Source organism: Carettochelys insculpta, chromosome 2 (assembly GCF_033958435.1).
Source record: "Carettochelys insculpta isolate YL-2023 chromosome 2, ASM3395843v1, whole genome shotgun sequence".
NCBI lineage: Eukaryota > Metazoa > Chordata > Testudines > Carettochelyidae > Carettochelys > Carettochelys insculpta.
In genome coordinates, this window is record NC_134138.1 from 206412944 (window position 1) to 206431195 (window position 18252).

Below are 18252 nucleotides of genomic sequence, written 5' to 3' on the forward strand. Positions count from 1 at the left end.
ATCAACAGCAGCAGCAGTGCAGGGCCCCCAGATGATGTTCTCAACAAAGCCGTACACCCTCGGGACAAGCCCAGAGACAGCAAGTTTGACAGTTATGTCGAGGGCTGCACTATCAACACCATCGCTCAATGCCATTCTCATCTCATGTTCCATCATCGCCTCAAACCATTCTACTCCCAATGGCAAAAGATCACCACAGACAAATGGGTGCTAGAAATTATAGCCACGGGTTACACGATCCCCTTCCAGTCACTTCCACCGATGAAACCTCCCACCCGGCCTCATCTCAGGGACGCTGCCCACGAGGCGAGGCTGAAGCAGGAGGTAGATCACCTCATGTTCATAGGGGCGGTGGAAAGAGTGCCGGAACAATTCCAAGGGAAAGGTTTTTACTCACGCTACTTCCTAACAGAGAAGAAAACAGGAGGCTGGAGGCCGATTTTGGATCTACGGGGCCTCGACTGTTACTTGCACAAGCAACGCTTTTGGATGATCACAGTTGCCTCCATACTTACGGCACTGGACAATGGAGACTGGTTTGCAGCCCTCGACTTACAAGACGCTTACTTTCATATAACAATCCACCCGGCACACAGACGCTTCCTCCGCTTCACGGTCAGCAGGGAACATTTCCAGTACAGGGTTCTTCCGTTCGGCCTATCCTCAGCACCCAGAGTCTTTACCAAAACCCTGGCAGTGGTATCAGCCTACCTGCACAGACAGGGGGTGTTTATTTTTCCATATCTGGACGACTGCCTACTGAAAGGGGCCTCAAAGGCAGAGGTCCTACGCATGATACGCGTCACCACAAACATGTTTATTTCGCTGGGCCTAGTTATCAACCTCGCAAGGTCAAAGACCGAACCCACGCAAGATATAGAGTTCATAGGGGCACGCATAAACTCTATCGCAGCAAGAGTACACCTGCCCAACGCCCGCTTCCGCGCCATCAACTCCCTGGTGCAAGTCATGACGTACAGCCCCGTGGTGCCAGTCCTAACGTGCCTGCAACTGTTGGGGCACATGGCGGCCGCCACGTTTGTGGTACAGAATGCCAGGTTACGCATGCGAAGCCTGCAGCATTGGCTGGCGAGTGTTTACAAACCGGCATCCCATACTGTCCACAGGGTAGTGTCGCCCACGACGGAAGTGCGCAGATCCCTAGCGTGGTGGGGAAATGCCAAGAATCTGCTAGTGGGGTTGCCCTTCCACCAACCACAAACTTCTATTTTTCTTACTACCGATGCCTCCCACATAGGATGGGGAGCACACATTGGCAGCAAGATGACGCAAGGGCTATGGTCCCCTGCAGAACAGACACTGCGCATAAACATACTGGAGCTCAGAGCGGTGTTCAATGCGTGCAGACATTTTCGGAAATACCTACACAGCAAAGTAGTCGGGAGCAATACCGACAATATCTCCACTATGTTCTACATCAATCGACAAGGAGGGGCACGATCCTGTGCATTATGCATGGAAGCAGTCCGATTGTGGAACTGGTGCATCACCAACAACATAACGTTGAAAGCCTCGTACTTGCTGGGTGCCCACAACGTGAAGACAGATCAGCTGAGCAGGTGCTTCGCACTCACTCACGAATGGCAGATCCGCTCCGACCTGCTACGGTGCATATTTCGTGCATGGGGGTTTCCCCAAGTCGATTTGTTTGCCACCCAGTACAACAAGAAGTGTCCCCAGTACTGCTCCAGAGCAGGAATAGGGCAGGGGTCCCTGGGGGACGCATTCATGATTTCATGGAAGGGCCCTCTACTCTACGCGTTTTCCCCCCACAACGCTTATCCACAAGGTTCTGCAGAAAGCCAGAAGGCAGAGAGCTCGCATGATACTCATAGTTCCAACTTGGGACCGACAAGAATGGTTTCCGTTGCTTCTGTGCATGTCGGATCATCCACCACTCCCCCTACCGGTGGCACTGGACTTACTCACGCAGGCTCAGGGGTCCATAGTGCACCCGCACCCTCAGGGACTACACCTACAAGCATGGTTAATCCATGGCTCAGCACCTTAGAGAGCACGTGTACGGAGGGAGTACGACAAGTCTTGGAGTGTAGCCGAAGGGCCTCCACCAGGAGGAGTTACAAACAGAAATGGACACGCTTTACAGCCTGGTGTTACACCAGTTAGCTCCCCTCGACGTTCCCATAACTGTAATACTAGAATACCTATTGAACCTCAAACGAGACGGGCTTTCTCTATCCTCGATGAAGGTCCACCTTGCTGCTATATCAGCTTTTCGGCATATACAGGAAGGGCCCACCATATTCGCCCACCCTATCGTCACAAGGTTCTTGAAGGGGCTGGTAAACCTGTACCCCCCTCGAAAACCGCTACCGCCGTCGTGGAGTTTAGACTTGGTGCTCAGCATGCTATCAGGACCACCCTTCGAACCCTTAGCCACGGTACCCCTCCGACTCCTTACTATGAAAACAACCTTCCTTCTTGCGATTACATCAGCCAGCAGGGTGAGCGAGCTTGCAGCAGTGATGGCAACACTGCCCTGCACAGTATTCTCAAAGGAGACGGTAACCTTACGGTTACACCCAGCCTTCGTTCCAAAAGTTTCCTCGGAGTTCCATCTTAATGAACCAATAGTTTTACTCTCGTTTTACCCAAAGCCTCGCAGCTCCAGCAAGGAGGCGCGCCTACATCTCCTAGATGTGAGAAGGGCGTTGGCCTTTTACATAGACAGAACTAAGTCCTTCCGCAAAACAGACAGGCTTCTGGTGTGTCTCGCTCCCAGGTCAAAAGGGGAAGGCCTCTCTTCCCAGAGAATTTCGAAGCACATTGTATCCTGTATAAAAATGTGCTACGAGCTTCGAGAGACCCCTTAGCTGGCTCTGCCTAGGGCTCACTCCACCACGGCGGTGGCGGCATCAACAGCCTTCTTCAAGGGAATTGCATTAAAAGACATCTGTAGAATGGCGACCTGGTCATCCTACGACACCTTCGCCAAGCATTACGCCCTGCATCGGGTATTCGAGGAGGATACCCGTCTGTCGACAGCAGTCCTCTCGGGGGCAAGCTGCACATAAATCGATTACTCACCTCCTTACTTGGGTTACTGCTGGGTAGTCACCTGTTGTGGAGCACCCACGGGGACCACTCGAAGAAGAAGGAGAAGTTACTCACCTGTAGTAACGCTGGTTCTTCGAGATGTGTCCCCGTGGGTGCTCCACCACCCGCCCATCCTCCCCGCTTCGGATCTCTGTCTGGTGTTTTTCAGGAGCATCCGAGGCGGTTGGTCAAGGAACTGGCGGGGACCAGATCGTGCACATGGCCGGGGGCGCGCAAGGGAGCGGTGCGCATCAGCGCATGCGCGATCCAATAGAGACTGCTAGAAGAATTCCGATCTGCGGCGCCGGGCGAGCCCAACACCTATTGTGGAGCACCCACAGGGACACATCTCGAAGAACCATCGTTACTACTGGTGAGTAACTTCTCTTTCTTCAGACCCCGGATCTTTCGGGAGCAGAGAGTCCTGGGACTGGGAAGAAGAGGGTCCAACTAGATTAGTGGCAGAAGCCCAGGTTAGGGCAGCCACCTCTGGTCTGGTGATACGGGGGAGCCAGCAGCAGCCAGGGAGCCCAGACCTGGGAGCAGCAGGGAGAGACCCTTGCCCTGGGAGCAATGGCCTGGGCTGGGAAGCCAGCAGCCCAGCGTGGGAAGCGACAGCTTGTGGCAGCTCATCCCAGGCCCAAATGGGAAGCTGTGTCCCAGGGAAACATAGGCTGGGCAGAAACCTGTGACCCAGAGAAGCCACGTCGGGGGTCAGGCAGGAAGCTGCAGTCCAGGGAAACTGCGACTGGGGAGGGGAGGGTGGGACTGGATGCCAGCGGATGGGGAGCCTGCTTGGAGGGAGGGGTGGCAGGGGCTGGAGGCCAGCAGGGGGACAGAATTGACCTCCCCTGGTCTGACAAAATCCCTGGTCTGGGACTGCTCCGATTCCACGTGTGCCAGATCAGGGAGGTTGAACCTGTACTTTGCAATTTTATCTATTCTCTTAAAGATTTTTTCCTGCATTCTACTCATTGACTTGTGAATACGCTCTCAAAATCATTATTGTAGAAAGATCTATTGCATTATGAATCAGCCTTTTGTGGTAAGTTAGGCTGCATCTACACTTGCAAGTTTTTTTGACACTAAATTGAAAGAGTGCTGCACTCCTCCTTCCAGAAGCCCTCTTCCACTCCTGTTTCAGGAAAAATGCCTTATTTCAAAAGCTTCTTTCAAAAGAAATGTCTGTAAGGCCCTTCTTTTGAAAGAACAGTCCTCAATGGCAGCCAATTTTTCGATCCCTGGCCCCTTCTTTCAAAAGAGCAGAGGCTGTGTGGACACTGTCTTTCGAAAGAGCAGATCACCGTTTTGATCCACTTTTTTGTGTGTGGACACACTTTCAAAATAAGTTCTTTTGGAGGAGATCTTCTGGAAGGGCTTCTTTTGAAAGATCTTTGTAGTGTAGATGTAGCCTTATAGTATATTTTAGCGAACCGTAAACCCTCTTTTGCAAGCACTGGAATCTTTAAAGCCTCCTTTGTCTTGACTAAGTTATGTTCCCCTTTATGTTGCTTCATAGCTGGAAGACATGTTTTTAAACAGGAAAATCATCCACTTCCAAATCATAACTCTTATGTGTTCGTGCGTTTAAAGTCTATTGGAGAAGCTCTCAGTGATGCCAAGTATCTGAAAAGGCTTCAAATGCCAGAAGGAAAGAAGAGCCCAGCCAAATTGGAACTCATTTCAGCATAAATCCATCTGAAATCTAGACAGTAGAAACATTTTTCATAGTTATTACTAATTTGGCCATCAATACTGGCTTAGATTTGACCACTTCATAGAAGCGACATTTTAATTTTTAGTTTTATTTTTCTTTCAGTTTCCCCTTGCTAAACTTCTGCACTTAAATCCCTGTTCACTGCCTTTGTTATAGAAAGCTGCTTCAGCTTTTCCAACTCAGAGGATTTCATCTCACCAACAGTTGTGAATACTACATAAATAAATCTTTCAGTATGTGGAATCTGTTGGCCTTCCTTTTAGGACAACCTGAGAATTTGATGTGCTCAGCCTTCATTCTGTCCTGTTCTGCCGAAGAAGCTTATCTACGCTAGCGTTTTTCTAAAAAACTCAGTATAACTGGTTTGCAGTTCCATATTTCAAATAAGTATCACCTATTCACAAATTTGGCTATGTCTACACTAGAAGCATCTGTCGACAGAAGTTACTGTCAGGGTAATCTTGACAGAATCTGTCAGCAGATTGCATCTTACACACAACTTGCTCTGGTGACAGAATGTGGAATGGCAGCTCTGCAAAGAAGGCTGCCTGGCACCCAGAAGCCCCCTCTGTCGACAGAAGTGTCTACATTGCATTTTTGTCAACAGGACTCTGTCAAGAGATTGTTATGCTTCAAATTTTTGAAGGATAATACTGTTGAGGAAAACGCAGAGTTCTGTTGAGACTTTGTTGACAGAATGCTTTAAGTGTGTAGACACTCCCTGAGTTATGTCAAGAGAAGGCCCCGTCTGTCAATAAAACTGTCTATTGCAGACTCAGCCAAAGGGTTCTGATTATAGTATGTTCCCACCATTTTTATGTTTGTTCTCATTAGTACTCTAGTATATTTGCTGTGTTGTAAACCTACATATTTATGTGAAATAATTCTTCCCAACTTTTTGTTTTCAAGAACATTAATAATGTGTGTCATTACTTGCACTTGCAGCTTCCAAACTACAAAAACTTCAAAGGAACTATCCAGGAACTAGGTCAGAATCAGTATGCAGTAAGTGGTGAAATATTTGTGGTAGACAGGAATACAGTAGAGATTACAGAGCTTCCAGTGAGAACATGGACCCAGGTCAGTAACAGTGAAATACATTTTGTTTTAAGATAACTTTATTACAGTTCTTAATATTCAGATGAATTCTTCAGACTAGTGCAGGAAACATTGCAGAAAACAAAGAGTGAGTTTCCTTTAGCTTGGCCTCAGTAGAAGGTGTGTTTATTGTCGTGTTATCTATAGTACTTTACTATTTTTTTCTTCTTGAATTAATCTACAGTCCTTTTTTTCCTTTTCAGTGCTAAAAACATATTATCCATCCTTTACCTAGGGATATCAAATGCCTGTGTGATGGGTGACAATTCTGGTCTGCCTTCTGCAGATTGTCTTGTCAGAAGGTTCAAACAGTGATTTTTTTTTTTTTTTAAATAAACCAAATGGCTCTGTGTCATGGTGACGCAGGCCATTATATTATCTCATCATGTGACTTTGGCGCTTATCCACTTGGTTTGCTCAGTCATGTTGAAGAATTACAATTCCTGCTTTTTGTTGTTCATGTCTCTTGTTTACTGTTTTGTTGTAGGTATACAAAGAACAGGTCCTAGAACCCATGTTGAATGGTACCGAAAAAACTCCAGCATTAATTTCTGATTACAAAGAGTACCATACTGATACAACTGTGAAATTTGTTGTGAAAATGACAGAAGAAAAACTTGCTCAAGCAGAAGCTGCTGGATTGCACAAAGTCTTTAAACTTCAAACAAGTCTTACTTGTAATTCTATGGTAACTTTCCTATGTTTGACTATCGGAATCTTTATGGTAGCTTGTTCTGAGCTCACCTGTTTTTGTGATGGCCCAGTGGTGGCACTTCCTTGGTCCAACACATCTCTTCTGTTACTGACAAAAAGAATTACTAAACATTTAAATTGGTGTCTCTGTTAAACAACAAATTTGTTTCTGGCTTAGTTATTCATCTTGGGCATTATAATAAGTTTTGAAGCTTCATCAGAAAAATCTCTTGAACTGAACAATGCATGCATAAAGAATTTTTAAAAATATCTTAGTTGTCATAGAATGTCAGTAATAGTATAGTGTGGTTCAGTGACTTTAAAACATTCAGTATATCTCAAAGGAAACACATCTATGATAATGCTAAAATATCCCTTGGCCTGAAATAACTGCATTTTTTTTCTGCCAGCTAGACAGTTTCAGTTTCTCTTCACCCAAAAGTTGTACAACTAGGCAATAAAATTTAAATATGAAAGATACTATTCATATGAACACTTATATTCTGCCTTACCTCACACCCTCTGTGCATTACAAGTGAGGAGGTGATTCCCCGGTTTGTCCATATGTATTTGGACTACCTCTCATTGAGAAAGCTTGAGTTATAAATAGCAGTGCAGCCACTGTAGCAGTATTATTGGAAGCACATCTAATCTGTGCCAAATACCTGCTTGGAATTGGGATTAATGTAATATCTTTATATTAACGAGAGAGTGCAATCTGTAAGTCGAAGCACGAAAGAGCATACAAACGTTTATCGTATCTGGCAGGTGACATTGTAAACAAGAAGCAGGCTACAGTATCTCCCGTAAATGTAAACCAACCTGTTTGTCTAAACAGTTGGTTAAATGAGAAGTAGGACTGAGTAGATTTGTAGGCTTTAAAGTTTTACATTGTTTTGTTTTTAGTGTAGCTATGTAACAAACACAGTCTATATAAATGTCTTATTTATTGCATTATAGTACTTGCATGAGATGAATTGGAAAAAATACTGTTGCTTTTGTTTCTCTTTTACAGTACAAGTATTTGTAATAAAAATATAAATGAGCAGTGTACATTTTATTGTGTTGTAATTCAAAACAATATTTGAAAAGGTAGAAAAACACACGAAATATTTAATAAATTTCCATTTATATGCTTCTGTAGTTCAACAGTTTGAATAAGGCTATGATTAATTTTGATTATTTTTAATTGAATTAATTTTTGAGTGAATCAATTGAATTAACTGCAATTAATTGACAGCCTACTATATATAAAATCAGGTCCTGAATGTTTCTGCTAAATTCAAGGATACTAGTGTGTGTGTGTGTGTGTGTGTGTGTGTGTGTGTGTGTGTGTGTGTGTAGAAGTGTAAGAAACAAATCCCATCAGCTAATGCACTATCACTATGCGTGTTCATGTGCTATACAATTGTAAATTACGACCAAGGACTGATTTTTGGTCACACATCAGTTGTACATAAGGACAGCTACAGTGATGTCAATGCAGTTAATCAGACTCTCTAAGAAATTTTTTAAAAATCCAATTCTGTATACATAGAGGTCCTGTCTATACTAGCAAGTTCTTTCAGAAAAGTAGGCCCTTTTTCGAAAGAACTCAAGTAGCATCAACACACAAAGTTCACTCTCTTGTTGCAAAAATCTCAAGAACGTGGCTCTTCTTCCAGAAGCCCACTTCTGCTCCCAGATCAGGACGAGTGCCCCCTTTCAAAAACTTCTTTTGAAAAAAAGCACATGTAGATGATCCACAGGCCCTTTTTTCAAAAGTGCAGTCCTTGTGGTACCTGATTTTTCAATCCCTGTTCTGTTTCTTTGAAAGAGCGGGAGCTGTGTGGATGCTTTCTATCAAAAGACTGATTTGCTTTTTTGTGTATGGGCACCTTCTTTCAAAAGAAGATCTGGAAGATCTCTTGCAGAAGATCATCTCTTGATGACATGGCCAGAATGCATATATGTAACATTAAAATATATATAAACTCAGAGTTATGTGGTGTTTTAAAAAAGTTAACTTCAAAACAAAATATTATTTTGTATCCTCTGTAGGTGCTGTTTGATCATATGGGATGTCTGAAGAAGTATGAAACTGTGCAAGATATTCTGAAGGAATTCTTTGATTTACGATTAAATTATTATAGTTTGCGTAAGGACTGGCTTGTAGGAATGCTGGGGGCAGAATCTACCAAGCTCAACAATCAAGCCCGCTTCATTCTGGAGAAGATACAGGGGAAGATTACCATAGGTAAAAAGAAAAAGTGGCACTTAAAGGCTAGAACTGATAAATGTAGAAAAAAATTGAGATATAGTTTAGATCAGTATAACAAAACAAACATCAGTTTTCTGTGTTTTGTGTCTCCCACATAGAGAATAGGTCTAAGAGAGATTTGATTCAAATGTTAGTCCAGAGAGGTTATGAATCTGACCCAGTGAAAGCCTGGAAGGAAGCACAGGAAAAGGTAATGATCTGAGACCCTCTTGATTCCTAGAAGATTAAGTAGTGTGGCCTTGTTAGAGGAGAGATGTGGAAATGGTTTTATATTTATGGATAATATTCTTATGTCGAATTGTGAATAATTAGTAGGTTAGTGTTAAGAACAATAAACATCTGTATAATTTAAATGGCTATATTTTTTGTTCATGTGTGTTATTTACAATAAAAAGTCCTTTTTTTCCCCCTCTGACAGTTTACCATTTAAATTAGTATATTAAAGAGAAATTACTTAAGAACATTGCCACATCAGTCTCTTGCACATAGCTAACTTAAAAACTCAAAACTGGGCTAATGGAATTTAACGAAAAAAATGAGAAAATTCACTGTTGTTTCGCACCTCCTCCAAGTAACTCTGAGGATTAGCTCTTAAGGTCGATGCCCCGTGCCATAGTTTTCATGCTGTCATTCTTTCTGTCACACAGGTCAGCAGCTTCTTGCCTCAGGAGACCCAGCATCCTTTAATGACTTGGCCCCCTGGATGTCTCCCACCACTCCTTCCAGAGTTGCAAAGTTCCTTTCTCTAGCAGTCCTAATCAGTCTTTCCTCTCACTGCCCCTTCAGGGGCCTTCTGCTTAGTAGTTCTGGCCTGTTCTCTCAGCCCTCATTGCTTGTTTCCTGCCATTCCTAGTTCATCTACTCATTTTGGGTATTCCAGCTCCAAACGCTCATCTTTCTTGCCAGAGAGTAACTGCCGCCTGGCTTCAGCAGTCACTCTCTGGCAAGAAAGATGAGGGTTTGGAGCTGGAATACCCAAAATGAGAAGATGAACTAGGAATGGCAGGAAACTGTCCAGGAAACAAGCAGTGAGGGCTGAGAGAACAGGCCAGAACTACTGAGTAGAAGGTCCCTGAAGGGGCAGTGAGAGGCCTGTAGACCCTTGTCTTGCCAGCAGTATGGCTCTATACAGGTTCTTGAACAGCTGAACTTGCTGTTAATTAGTTCCTTGTTCCCTAGCTGCTCCTCCAGTTAATTAGCCTGCCTGGCCATCTTAACCCCTTCCAGTCCTGTTTGGGGAGGGCATTCCATCATGTAATGGTTTCCACAAGAACACAAATCTGGTCTCTTCAGACATTATTTACAGAGTATTACATCAGTAAGTGTAAAGTGTAATCCATACACTCATGACTGATAGGTTCATGTGAGCATACAGTGTGGTATTTATGTGCATATGAGAGAAATAGCTGAAAGTGTTTAAAGTAACTTGTTTGGGAAGAAGGTCAAGAGCTTTTTTGCGCCTAAACAGATTCATAGTTGATTTCACTTTATCTTCCAACTTTTAAGTGTTACAAATCCCATATGAAAGAGGTTTTCCATTTTAATCACCAAGTTACTTTTGAGTGCTTCTGCTGAATTTGCTGTTCAGTTTAATTATTTATCTAATTATTTTAATTATATTTGTTTCATATTGTATGTGTTTCAAGTATTTCTTACTTACTACTATTAGCATGTTTTCTTTGGATATAATCAATAAGGTATTGAATAATAGAATTTCTGGTAAGAGAAGGAGAAATGTTGATTCCCTACAAAACTAAAAGTCCTGTGGCACCTTGTAGACTAACAGGTATTTTAGAGCATAGGCTTTCGTGGGCAAAGACCTGTCCAAGATCTGACAAAGCAGGTCTTTGCCCACAAGAGCTTCTGCTCCAAAATATCTTTTAGTCTACAATGTGCCACAGGACTTCTTGTTGTTTTTTATAAAACTTAAGTTTATAACACAGGTTGAACCTATCTCATCTGGCACCCTTGGGACCTGACCGGTGCTGGATGAGAGAATTTGCTGGATGATGGGAGATAATATTGTCTAGCATATTGCCAACACTTCCACTGCTTACTGGGCTCTTAGAAGACATTTAGGGGTAAATTACACCTAAACAGGAGCGCAGTACACTGACAGTCAGGACTAGTGGCTGTAAACAAACTTTATGGGACCACGGGAAACTTGGCCATAGACCTAAATTGTCATCCAGCAAACTAAAATCATTCCAGATTATGGATGTTGTCAGAGGAGAGCATTCTAGATTGGAGAAGTTCAACCTTAATTATGGGAGCACTTCCTTATAACAACTAAATTATGAGTGCCTCTTCCCAAAACAGTTTGGGATGGAATTTCTGCGTCTAATTCTGTATCTTTTATAGTTCTAAAGTATGTGTAAAATTGTCATAATTTGAAATGACAGTTTTAGTATAATTTAATTGCAGGCAGCAGAAGAGGAAGAAACACAGAACCTGAATGATGATGCTTCCTCTTCTTCAGGCTCTACCTCAGGCCCTGATTTTAATTATATTCTAAACATGTCTCTGTGGTGTCTTACGAAGGAGAAAGTAGAAGAGCTAATTAAACAGAGAGACTCAAAGGTTTGTAAGTTGTAGAAAAACTATTTTGAAGCCATTTCATCAGCACCATTAGATCTAATATAAAGCATTTATACTGTGAATGTTCAACTTTGGTATTCTTCATATTATTTAGTAACTTAGATAGTTATCTTTATAATTTAGGGGAGAGAACTCACTGACCTCAGAAGGAAGTCTCCTTCAGACCTCTGGAAAGAAGATTTAGCTGCTTTCATTGAAGAGCTTGATGTATGTTTAAATACCTTTTATTTTATTTTATTTTTTTTAAATTCATAAAAAGAGTTGTTTTTTCCTTCAAAACCATGTAGAAATAATGTGCAATAAATTGAGAGCAGGACAACTTTTGATATGTTGTGCCATTATGGTTGTTTTCTTTTATTAGCATATAATCTTATAAACATAGGGCTGGGGGGCTCTATTTGGCTGTGCCTACACTTGCATGCCTCTTTCAAAAGAGACATGCAAATGCGGGAAATCAAAAATGCAAATGAGGTGCAGATTAACATATCTGGTGCCTCATTTGCATATTCTTTCAAAAGAGGAAAAACAGTGTAGATGCAGCTCTTTCGAAAGTGAACCCCATCTTTGAGAGAACCCTTCTTCACATTTTAATGGAAATAAGGGTTCTCTCGAAGATGGGGTTTACTTTCAGGAGAGCTGTATCTACACTGTTTTTCTTTCAAAAGAAGAATATGCAAAAGAGGTGCCAGATATGTAAATCTGCACCTCATTTGCATTTTCATTTTCCCTCATTTGGATGCCTCTTTCGAAAGAAGAATGCAGGTGTAGATATGGCCTTCTTGGACTAGTAATTCTGAAAAAGACTTAGGCATCATGGAAGAAAATCAGTTGAATATGAGCTCTCAGTGTGACCAAAGAGACTAATAAAATCCTTCAGTGTATAAAAGAGGAATATTGAATAAAAGCAGGGACCTTATATTACATCTGTATTGGGTTCAGCAGCTGTGTCCCGTTGTGGTGTCCACAATTCAAGAAGAATGTTGATAAACTGTAGAGACTTTAGAAGAGATCACAAGAATGATTAAATGATTGGAAAGCATTTCTTTATAGTAAACAACAAGAAGTCCTGTGGCATCTTATAGACTAACAGATATTTTGGAGCATACGCTTTCATGGGTAAAGACCCATACCCACGAAAGCTTATGCTCCAAAATATCTAGAAGTTAGTCTAGAAGGTGCCACAGAATTTCTTCTTGTTCTCGAAGATACAGACTAACACGGCTACCTGTCTGATACTTTATATAGTAAAGACTCCAGAAACTTAATCTATTTAGTATATGAAAGAGAAAGTTAATATTTTTCTTTACCATAGGCTGTATGTACCTGTGTGGGAACCAAAATGTAATAATGGAAGACTCTTCAGTCTAGTGGGCAAAATATAACCAAATCTTATGCCTGGAAGTTGGGGCTTGTCAAATTCAAACTAGAAATAGTATATAATTTTTGAACAACGAGGGTCAGTGACTGTTGAATAACTTGCTCAAGTATTGTGTTGGATTTTTGTCCCGGAACATTTTAAATCAAGATTGGATGTTTTTTCTAAAACATGGGCTCTTGTTTAAACAGAAATTAATTCAGGCAAGTCTGTTCAGACCACCTAAACTAGCTCTGTGCTTTATAGTCTACACCTTGTGTTTAACAAGTTACTGAAATCTCTTTTTTCCTTTTATTGCTCCTTAGAAAGTAGAAGCTCACGAAAGAGAAGATATTTTGGCTGGCATGACTGGCAAACCAATAAAGGGTAAAGTTGGTAAACCCAAGATGAAGAAACTTCAGTTAGAAGAGACCATGCCGTCACCATTTGGTAGAAGAATAGTTCCACAGGTTACATCTGCCATGAAAGCTGATGCTAGTAAGAAATTGCTGAAGAAGAAGAAGGCAAGTAAACTAGTATGACACTGAGAATTTAAATAGTTCTGCAGGTACCCTGTTAAGAACTACTGCTTTTTACCTTAGTAGTTTGCACAGAAAGAATCCAAACCACTAGACCAATGAAACTGCAGAAACTCTCTTTTGTAAACTGAGAGTAATGTAGAACAAAAGGATGGCACTAAATTTCTCGTTGCTGTATATTGGCAGGCTTATTTTAATTACTGCATATTTTTTCACCACCACCACCAGCAACAGTGTTGACCTGCCTGTCCTTTTGCAAAGACTAATAAATGTACTGCAGTTTGGTCCTGAAGCAGACAATATTGCTATTTCACTTCAGATTTATCCATCTCCTTTTTAATTTTAGGGTGATCTTGATTCGCTAGCAATAAAAATGGAATTTGATGAGGAATTTGCTGGAACTCCAGCAGAGGGTGGTGGAGAGGACTCACTGAATACTTCAGGCTCAGTGACTAAAACTCCTAAACCCAAGAGGGAGAAAAAGGAGGCTGGTAAGTTATTTGCACACTGGTAATTATACACATTGCATATTTTATATGATTAAGATACCCAGTTGACCCTAGCTACCAACTGTATTTATGTTAATGACAGTATCTATGATTTTTATACGTTTAGTTTGTTACAGGGTGTGGGAATCTGAGACATGCCATTTTTGTTTTATACTACGTTAGTGTACCAGAAGATCTCTTACGTGTTTTTAAAAGCCATTGTCACAAGAGAAACATACCATAATAATTACCACTATAGAGCGTAATCCTTCTCATGCTAAGTTATAGCCAAGTTAAGTAGCATAGTCGCTATGACAGTAGATGTGATACTAAATGCGGTAGTTAGAATGGACATAATTATGCAACTAACTTAAGATACGAATGTTAAGCTGAATTTTTTTCCAGGTTTTCCTCTCTGTCCAAAGGTAATTTTAAAAAATCAGCCAGAATTGGTCAAGGAAGGCAGTTGCCTTGCACCCTGCGCTCTGCCCTGCTGTCGCATACAGAGCTACAGAGTCATGAAGCATCTCAGTATCCAGGCTGTGCATGTCTATGTTCAGAACATATAGCTCAGTTGTCAGAGCTTGTGTTCTGGCACCCTAGGATGTCTCTGCATTGAGCAGCATGTAACCTTTTAGTGATATAAGAAATAGGTGAGAAGAGCAAAAATAAAAATAGATTGAGAAAAAAATGCTAAATGAGAAAGTAGAAGACAAAGGGATTTGTCTTCAAGAGAAAAGGCTTCAAATCTTACGTGAACTTGCATTACTAAGACCTCCAAGGACTGGCAGATATCACTCTTGAAGAAAGGGAAATTGAAACTCATAACTTAATGTTTTCTTCAGAAAAGTTTTTACAAAAAAAGAGGAAGTCAGTTTTATGCAATATGAAGTTAAAAAAACAAACTTTGCCTGATCCACACCCCAGTAATCCCATTTTTATTTTAGGTACCAGAGTGAGAAGAACACCATGTTCCACAAAATCCACTACAAAGAAAGTGAAGAAACGAAACCCTTGGTCAGATGACGAATCCAAGTCTGAAAGTGATTTAGAAGAAATCGAACCTGTGATTATTCCAAGGGACTCTTTGCTTAGAAGAGCTGCAGGTGCTTCCAGTTTTGTTTTTAAAAGAGGCATTGTGCATTATAGAATGAATGTAGATTGCCTCCTGTATGAGCAGAATATGCAAACTAAGGTCTTATATATGCCTCTCAGAACATATTTAGTCCTGATCTTTCCTTATTTTGAACAAGGGATTTAATAACTTACATATAGCTTGTGTTGTAAATTCTGCTCTAAAATATGGCTGAAGTTTTGCTTAAAACATTGTCTTTATATTAAGGAAGGAGATACTTTATCTTTCCACAGAAGAGCTAGATTTCACATCCTCCCTTAAGAGATGCCTTAAATGACTGCTTCTTGGAGCAGCTAGTACAGGAACCCACAAGGGGAGAGTCAATTCTTGATCTAGTCCTGACTGGAATGCAGGATCTGATCCAAGAGGTAACTGTTACTGGACCGCTTGGAAATAGTGACCACAATATAATAACTTTTAATATTGCTGTGTTGGGAAGAACACCGCAGCGGTCAAACACTCTGTCATTTAATTTCAAAAAGGGGAATTACACTAAAATGAGGAAGCTAGTTAAACAGAAAATAAAAAGTACAGTAACTAAACTAAAATCCCTGGAAGCTGCATGGAAACTGTTTAAAGACACCATACTAGAGGCCCAACTTAAATGTATACCCCAAATAAAAAAACACAGTAAGAGACCTAACAAAGAACCACCATGGCTTAACAGCCATGTTAAAAAGGCAGTGAGAGAGAAAAGGGCAGCTTTTAAAAAGTGGAAGTCAAATCCTAGTGAGGAAAATACAAAGGAACATAAACACTCCCAAATTAAGTGTCATAATGTAGTAAGAAAAGCCAAAAAAGATTTTGAGGAACAGCTAGCCAAAAATTCAAAAAATGATAGTAAAATGTTTTTTAAATACATTAGAAGCAGGAAGCCCGCTAAAAAAGCAGTGGGGCCCTTGGACGATAAAGGTATAAAAGGAGCGATCAAGGAAGACAGTGCCATTGCGGAGCGATTAAATGATTTCTTTGCTTCAGTCTTCACGGCTGAGGATGTTACAGAGGTTCCTAAATCTGAGCCAGCCTTTTTAGGTGACAAATCTGAGGAACTCTCCCAGATTGAAGTGACATTAGAGGAGTTTTTGGAGTTAATTGATAAGCTGAATAGTAACAAGTCTCCAGGACCAGACAGTATTCACCCAAGGGTTCTGAAAGAACTCAAATGTGAAATTGCGGAGTTATTAACAGTGGTTTGTAACCTATCCTTTAAATCCGCTTCGGTACCCAATGACTGGAAGACGGCCAATATAACGCCAATATTTAAAAAAGGCTCCAGAGGAGACCCTGGCAATTATAGACCGATAAGTCTAACATCAGTACCAGGCAAATTAGTAGAAATAATAGTAAAGAATAAAATTGCAAGGCATGTAGAAGAGCACGAATTGTTGGGCAAAAGTCAGCATGGTTTCTGCAGAGGGAAGTCGTGTCTAACTAATCTTTTAGAATTCTTTGAAGGGGTTAATAAACATGCGGACAAGGGGCACCCAGTGGACATAATATACCTAGATTTCCAGAAAGCCTTTGACACGGTCCCACACCAAAGGCTTTTATGTAAATTAGGCGGTCATGGGATAGGAGGAAAGATCCTTTCATGGATCGGGAATTGGTTAAAAGACAGAAAACAAAGGGTGGGAATAAATGGTAAATTTTCACAATGGAGGGGGGTAACTAGTGGTGTTCCCCAGGGGTCAGTCCTGGGACCGATCCTGTTCAACTTGTTCAGCAATGATCTAGAAAATGAGGTAAGCAGTGAGGTGGCAAAGTTTGCAGATGACACCAAGTTGTTCAGGACAGTCAAAACCAAAAGGGATTGTGAAAAACTACAAAAAGATCTCAGCAAACTGAGTGATTGGGCAGCAAAATGGCAAATGAAATTTAATGTGGGTAAGTGTAAGGTAATGCACATTGGAAAAAATAACCCAAATTACACGTACAACATGATGGGGTCAAATTTAGCTATGACAGATCAGGAAAGGGATCTTGGAGTTATAGTGGATAGTTCTCTGAAGACATCCACACAGTGTGCAGCGGCAGTTAGTAAAGCAAATAGGATTTTAGGAATTATTAAAAAAGGGATAGATAATAAAATAAAAGATATCATACTTCCCCTATATAAAACTATGGTACGCCCACATCTTGAGTACTGTGTGCAGATGTGGTCTCCTCACCTCAAAAAAGATATATTGGCATTAGAAAAGGTTCAGAAAAGGGCGACTAAGATGATTAGGGGTTTGGAACGGGTCCCATATGGGGAGAGGCTAGAGAGACTGGGACTTTTCAGTCTGGAAAAGAGGCGATTGAGGGGCGATATGATAGAGGTATATAAAATCATGAATGGTGTGGAGAAAGTGAATATAGAAAAATTATTTACCTTTTCCCATAATACAAGAACTAGGGGACACCAAATGAAATTGATGGGTAGTAGGTTCAAAACTAATAAAAGGAAATTTTTCTTCACACAGCGCACAGTCAACCTGTGGAACTCCTTGCCGGAGGAGGCTGTAAAGGCCAGGACTCTATTAGGGTTTAAAAAAGAGCTCGATAAATTTTTGCAGGTTAGGTCTATAAATGACTATTAGCCAGGGGTAAAGTATGGTGCCCTAGCCTTCAGTACAAGGGCAGGAGATGGATGGCAGGAGATAAATCACTTGATCATTGTCTTCTGTTCTTCTCTGGGGCACCTGGCATTGGCCACTGTCGGCAGACGGGATACTGGGCTGGATGAACCTTTGGTCCTACCCAGTATGGCCGTTCTTATGTTCTTATGACCTTGAGTAATGTCCATCTGACAGTGGCTAGCCATTGACAAACTGTGATTTTTTGCTTGTTATGCAAAATGTAATTTTTTTTCACCTTATCCTTTTAACCCCCAAATGACCATTTGTTTGCTTTTTTTCCACCCGTTGCATCTTATGGTGAATGCAGATTGCATACTCAAGTTATTAACAGTGCAGTGGCTAGCAGGTTTGGCTACTGATAGGCTATCATACATATAATAACTAAATTTACATGTTTTCTATTTTTCTTAGCTGAAAGGCCCAAGTATACTTTTGATTTCTCGGAAGAGGAAGATGATGCTGATGATGATGATGATGATACCAACAATAATAATGATTTAGATGAACTGAAAGTTAAAGCATCTCCAGTCATAAATGACAGAGAGGATGAGTTTATTCCATCAGATAGTTTAGATAAAGATGAATATGATTTCTCTCCAGTCAAATCAAAACCTTCTCCAGAGTAAGTACAGTAACCAAATAGTTTCTTTAACACTTTTTTTAATTGAAGATAA

General features: G+C 41.2%; 1 protein-coding gene across 2 annotated transcripts in view; it reads left to right on the top strand.

Moving 5' to 3' along the window:
* TOP2B (DNA topoisomerase II beta) overlaps nt 1–18252 on the top strand; it is a 113330-nt gene that overhangs the window by 87561 nt on the left and 7517 nt on the right. For both annotated transcript variants that reach the window (XM_074984442.1, XM_074984443.1), the window contains 10 exons: nt 5741–5875; nt 6381–6581; nt 8627–8822; nt 8945–9036; nt 11271–11426; nt 11568–11651; nt 13125–13322; nt 13684–13828; nt 14773–14931; nt 17990–18200. In XM_074984442.1, the coding sequence (XP_074840543.1) occupies nt 5741–5875; nt 6381–6581; nt 8627–8822; nt 8945–9036; nt 11271–11426; nt 11568–11651; nt 13125–13322; nt 13684–13828; nt 14773–14931; nt 17990–18200 (1577 nt within the window). The remainder of the gene's footprint in view (nt 1–5740; nt 5876–6380; nt 6582–8626; nt 8823–8944; nt 9037–11270; nt 11427–11567; nt 11652–13124; nt 13323–13683; nt 13829–14772; nt 14932–17989; nt 18201–18252) is intronic.